The sequence below is a fragment of the Arachis ipaensis genome, chromosome B01, assembly GCF_000816755.2.
Source record: "Arachis ipaensis cultivar K30076 chromosome B01, Araip1.1, whole genome shotgun sequence".
Classification (NCBI taxonomy): domain Eukaryota; kingdom Viridiplantae; phylum Streptophyta; class Magnoliopsida; order Fabales; family Fabaceae; genus Arachis; species Arachis ipaensis.
In genome coordinates this window covers 214,856-221,023 of record NC_029785.2, presented here as the reverse complement: position 1 = coordinate 221,023, position 6,168 = coordinate 214,856, and the positions used below count along the sequence as shown (strand labels likewise).

Sequence of the window (6,168 nt, the reverse complement as noted above, 5' to 3'; positions counted from 1 at the left end):
CATGTGCCTTAAAAGTATGATAAACTCTTAATTATTTATAGAATAAAGGTCTATATCCAAGTCATAATCCTAACAAAGTTCAACCAAGTATTTTAAATTCACACGCGCACGCTTTCACTATCATCGTTTCTACATCCAAGTCATAACCCTAATAAAATCCAATCAAATATTTTACATTTACGCGTGCACATTTCACTGTCTTCGCTTCTTCTTTGTTATCTTTTTCTTTTGTTATTATCATCACCAACAATACCAATATTTTGCTAACATATTTATTAGTTCTAATTTCTTCTGGTGCCATCATTAAATAATTTCAGTTTATTTCTTAGTTTATTTGAGGTTCATTTGGATCCAGAAATGAATTCGATGTGTTTTTGTTGACGATTGAGTCTTTTTATTGCTTGTTCAAATCCGAACAAATTTTTGATTCATTTGTGAATAATTGAGGTTCACTTGATGCTGCTGATAAGTATTGACCAAATTTTTATTCTTTAGGTAATTTCGAATCATTTCTTAGTTTAATTGAGGTTCATTTGGATCAATAAATGAATTCGATGTGTTTTTGTTGGTGATTGTGTTTTTTTTACAACTTGTTTAAATCTGAACTAATTTCGATTCATTTGTGTGTTAATTGAGGTTCACTAGATGCTGCTGATAAGTATTGATCAAAATTTTTATTCTTTAAGTAATTTCGATTCATTTCTTAGTTTAATTGAGATTTATTTGGATTTAAAAATGAATTCGATGTGTTTTTGTTGATGATTGAGTTTTTTTGGCAACTTGTTCAAATTTAAACTAATTGAGATTCACTTTTTTTTTTTGTTTTTTAATTCTATTGAGGTTCACTTTATACTGATAAGTATTGACTAAATTTTTAGCAAAGAAAAATGAAATTATTCATTATCACTTTATTCAATTGTATTATATTTCATTTCATTCCATTCAATTTGTCTTAAAAGTCATCCCAATTTTTAAGACAAATTGTTCATCGACAACACACTTGGATTGCAAATGAATCAAAATATTATTATAATAACACCATTGTATAATAACAAATGAACCGAAAATTGTACATTTTATAAACTCAAAAATTCCTGTAATTTCGGTGCATTTATGAGTTAATTGTATTGCAATCATTATGTAAATCCAGTGCATTTGATCTTATTGTCCTGTATAATTCAAAACTTTTCTTTTTTCTCCTCATTTTTCGATTCGTCTTCTTCTTTGTCATTTTTTTTCTTCATCTTCTCTTTATTTTATTTTTTTTAATTCTTCTTGATTTACTCTCTTGAAAAAAAATAAAACAAAAAAAAAATATCAAACAAAAAAAGAATAAATGACTGTAATAACATGAAAAAGAAAAGAAGAAGAAACAAAAATAAAACGCACCAGCACGTATATACATGCTATGTATAATAAAAATATTTTTTGTTAAATTTAGACAAATTTAATTAGACTTGATTGTCAAATGTATAGGAACTCTTATTTATATATTCGTATTATAGTTGTAATTTTTTCACAACACTTGAAGGGAACCAGAGAATCAAATGAAACCATGGTTCAAAAGTCAAAACCATGTCATTTTGGTGAGAAATGAGAATCATGCACTACCATCAGCTATTCAACAATAAAACCAGAATTCAATACTTTTAACAGCAAGTGATAAACTGCGAAGTGGAGTTTAAATGTTTAATAACTATTAATAATTACTAGATTCTTAAAATTTCCTCCATTATACACATTGTATAAATATTTCATTGGCTCTTCATACTTTTCTTATTATAACCCCAAAAATTGGAACAGATATAGTAACATGCGGCATGACAAAAATGATCCATATGCCATGGCACACTCTTCTACGTAACTCTCAATCCAATCATCATCTTCTTCGTATTTTTATTCTTCCTTCCACACTCTTCTCTTCTCACCCAATCCTCTCTCTCTCTCTCATCATTTTTTTGCTTGCACTTCACAAAATTCGATACTAATGTCTGCCACCACCTTCACCTCCGAATCATCGCATGTCCACGTGGCACGTGACCGTTTGGCCACTCTCACCGCTCACCTCCTTCCTTCCTCTGACTCTACCGCCTCCGAGGACCTTCTCCAGCCACTCCAGCTGTCTGCTCCGGCAACGGCGACGAGCCTGAAGGGGACACTGACGGTGGTGGACGAGAGGACTGGTAAGAAGTACTATATTCAGGTGTCTCCCGAAGGCGCCGTCAAAGCCACCGACTTCAAGAAGGTACCATTATCCCTGCAATCAAAACTCCGATTTTGAACAAGTGTTAGTAACCATGGCTAATTCTCCCGCCAAAACTGAGAACGAAGGAGGAATTGGAAGTTGTTTTTGTAATATTAATTAAATTATTTATTTATTTAATTGCAGATATCGGTTGGAAAGAATGACAAGGGATTGAAACTTTATGACCCTGGCTATTTGAACACTGCACCTGTTAGATCAACTATTTCTTATATTGATGGTGATGAAGGAATCCTTAGATATAGAGGCTATCCTATTGAGGAATTGGCACAGAAAAGCACATACATGGAAGTAGCCTACCTCATAAGTAAGTTTGAGATCCAGCCAACTGTGTAGAGTAATTTGAGATGTGTAACTGATTTTTATCCGGTTATGGAGTTTTCCTAAGTTGCAATAGTATCCGTATAGTATTATTCACTGTATTATTCATGAAAACTTTTTTCGTCAAATTTATTTCTCTCATAAGGTTGATTCATGTGTCTGTAGTGTATGGAAATTTACCTTCTGAAAATCAGTTATTGGATTGGGAGTTCGCTGTATCTCAGCATTCAGCTGTACCACAGGGAGTTTTGGTGAGCCTTCTGGTTTTTCTATTAATGCAAGATTCTAGATTTTTAGATTTGTAAACAACTGATTTCTCTTTTGTTTTTGTAGGATATCATACACTCAATGCCACATGATGCTCATCCTATGGGTGTGCTTGTTAATGCCATGAGTGCTCTATCTGTTCATCATCCTGATGCTAATCCTGCACTCAGAGTAAGTAAAAGGAAACAAAAACAGTTTCCCAACTTTTCAGCTTTTCAACATTTTTTCATCTAGCTCTGATCATTTCTTTTAAAACCCTTTATCATACTTCAATGCAGGGTCTTGATGTTTACAACTCAAAGCAAGTCAGAGATAAACAAATAGCTCGGATTATCGGAAAGGTTTGGTCACTCCATTCTCTCTATTTTTTTGTCAGTATCTGTGGTTTGTAGCTTTTACTTATGTGTGCTGAATTAGTTATTGATTTATTCTGAATGCTACCTGCCCTGGCTAAGTTTGTTTCCTCTGAAGTTCTTGTGTAGCATTCATGTAATTCTATACTTATTATTTGGAATTTATCTTATTACCTCTTTGGCAATATCATTTTCCCTTTCTCAATGCAGATAACAACAATTGCTGCAGCAATTTATCTCAGAATGGCAGGACGGCCACCTGTGCTTCCATCCAATCAACTTTCTTACACAGAGAACTTCCTATACATGCTTGATTCTCTGTATGTCTAACTGTTGTTTCTGTCAGAGGAACTGCGTTATTTTCGGTTTATTTTCCTTTGTGATCTCATTATTTAAACAGGATTGTCATTTATTCTTGATGATAGAATGGTAGTAACATACTAGCTGATTTTTGTTATGCTGAAGCTATATCAGCATCGGGTATGACTGAAATAAAATGTTCAATGTGTTTAACTTCAGAGGCAACCGCTCATATAAACCGAATCCCCGGCTAAGTCGTGCACTGGATATTATTTTCATCCTGCATGCTGAACATGAAATGAATTGTTCCACATCCGCTGTTCGGCATCTTGCATCAAGGTAGACATATTCCTACTTCAGCTGATATTCTTGCTATTACACCATATCGAACGAGCTTTCACACTGGATAGAACTTTTTCTGAATAGTGATCTTTCAGCAAAAGAAATCATTCTGTTCTAGATTGCTTAATGGTTACCTTATTTGCAGTGGTGTTGATGTATACACTGCTGTTGCTGGTGCTGTTGGAGCTCTATACGGACCTCTCCATGGTGGAGCTAATGAGGTAATATAACATTGATGAGATTCCATGATCATTTTTATTTAGCATGTTTCTTATTTGGGAAAAAAAATGAGGTTGTGATATATGAATTGACATTTGATGCAGGCTGTTCTTAAAATGCTGAGTGAAATTGGAACTGTTGACAAAATTCCAGAGTTCATTGATGGTGTTAAAGCAAAGTGTGTATTATTATTAGTATTATTTTAAAGATCTTCTTTTTCTTGTATAACTTTTGTGCCTTCTACTTTGTGTTTTGGATGCTATTTCTCCAGGAAGCGAAAGCTTAGTGGTTTCGGACATCGTGTTTACAAAAACTATGATCCCAGAGCAAAGGTCCTAAAGAGACTAGCAGAGGAAGTGTTTTCCATTGTTGGCCGGGATCCTCTTATTGAGGTGTTCATCTTTTAATATCTTACTCCATCTATTTGCCGTCTATTTTATTATTCTTTGAGTAGGAGATGGTTTGATCAGGGGTATTAATACAATATCAAATTCTACATTTCGAAGATTTTGCTGCAAACTATTCTAGCTGTTTTGTATCTGTATCTGAATGTTATTCAAATTTAAAGCACTTCAAAAGGTTTCAATCTAAAATCAAAACTTATTAATACAATATACAATTTTTTGATTGTGCAGGTTGCAGTTGCCTTGGAGAAGGTTGCACTATCTGATGAATTTTTCATCAGAAGAAAGCTATATCCAAACGTTGACTTCTACTCTGGACTAATTTATAGGTAAAGCTCACCAGGTTTTTCTTTCTAGGGAGCATAAGATAAGGTTATCCCTCCTAATATATGTTACTAGGCTTTAGCTAATGCCTTTATGTGATCAGGGCCATGGGGTTTCCACCTGAGTACTTTACTATTTTATTTGCTATCCCTCGAATGGCTGGTTACTTGGCGCATTGGCGAGAGTCTTTGGATGATCCTGATACGAAGATTATGAGGCCTCAACAGGTTGTTTACTTTCTTCAACTCATTTCTTCAGTTATGGTTTTCTTAGACATTTGAGATATTTAAAATATAGCACAACCATGGTTGAGGGTAAGAATCAAATTGGCCTAGTTGTTAGTATCCCATTAGTATATGAATTAGTTTCTTCTACGTTTTTCTATCATCTCTGATTACCAGTACTAACAGTGATATCTGTTGTGGATGATTTTGGATTGCCCCTAGTGTTCTCCTAATGTCACCTTAATCTATTTCATGTCCAGGTTTATGTTGGGGAATGGCTGAGGCATTATGCACCAATCAAAGAAAGAACAGAATCAAGTAACACTGACAAGCTTGGCCAGTTGACCGTATCGAATGCCTCAAAGCGGCGGCTCGCTGGAACTGGGATATAGGTAATATATATAGTTTTGCTAATGACATTGCCAATATATGATTTTCACTCCCTTTGTTCCAATATATGTCTGTTAAGTTCTAAGAAAGTATGTTTTATTGTTTTCTGTACAGTTATATTTAAAACAGAGGGAGTAATTCTTAAAGGTTCCAAAGTCTTTTATGGCTTATATTGCCTAAGTTTTACTATGGCTAAAGCAGAATGAGGCAAGAGACCTCAGGAGGATGTATCTTCATAAATAATGCGGCCAGTTTTGTATTCTATTCTAGTAGCAGAATAATGATAGCAGGATTTGCAGTTCCAGAGGGATCAATCAATATATGCCAAGTAACATTTGTGGATGGAATGAAATCAAACTCGTTAATATTCTTGGTTTTGTGATCATTTTATTTTACATTATTGGTGATATAAAGAAGTTCCATTGGATTTTATTTTATTTACTTTTTCATTTATTATATCCTACTAGATTTGCCATTTTTTCCTAATTAGTGCCTTTATAGAATTTGTCTAAGACACTTGAGCAATAAATAAATAATAGTAAAAAGATAAATCCTTTAATTTTTTGAATGCATTTCACAAATGCTTAAGACGCTTGTTAGTATTTTGTTTTCATTTTATCATTTAATTTCTCTCAACTCCACTTCGATATATTTTAGGAACAAAATAATTTGGACACAAGACAAGTACCTCAAGTAGTTCCCTATATCTATTCTATAGATGTATATATATATAGAGATATTTATGCGTGTCATATGTCATA

General features: G+C 33.5%; 1 protein-coding gene across 1 annotated transcript in view; it reads left to right on the top strand.

Annotated features, from left to right (window-relative positions):
- The window catches only part of LOC107632806 (citrate synthase, glyoxysomal), a 13,788-nt gene extending 7,940 nt beyond the window's left edge, over positions 1-5,848 (top strand). The window contains exons 2-15 of the mRNA XM_016336482.2: positions 1,935-2,245; positions 2,390-2,570; positions 2,750-2,835; positions 2,918-3,022; positions 3,130-3,192; positions 3,415-3,524; positions 3,724-3,843; positions 3,992-4,067; positions 4,170-4,243; positions 4,337-4,457; positions 4,701-4,798; positions 4,897-5,020; positions 5,278-5,409; positions 5,522-5,848. Coding sequence (XP_016191968.1) covers positions 1,988-2,245; positions 2,390-2,570; positions 2,750-2,835; positions 2,918-3,022; positions 3,130-3,192; positions 3,415-3,524; positions 3,724-3,843; positions 3,992-4,067; positions 4,170-4,243; positions 4,337-4,457; positions 4,701-4,798; positions 4,897-5,020; positions 5,278-5,409 — 1,548 coding nt within the window. The 5' untranslated portion in view covers positions 1,935-1,987 and the 3' untranslated portion in view covers positions 5,522-5,848. The remainder of the gene's footprint in view (positions 1-1,934; positions 2,246-2,389; positions 2,571-2,749; positions 2,836-2,917; positions 3,023-3,129; positions 3,193-3,414; positions 3,525-3,723; positions 3,844-3,991; positions 4,068-4,169; positions 4,244-4,336; positions 4,458-4,700; positions 4,799-4,896; positions 5,021-5,277; positions 5,410-5,521) is intronic.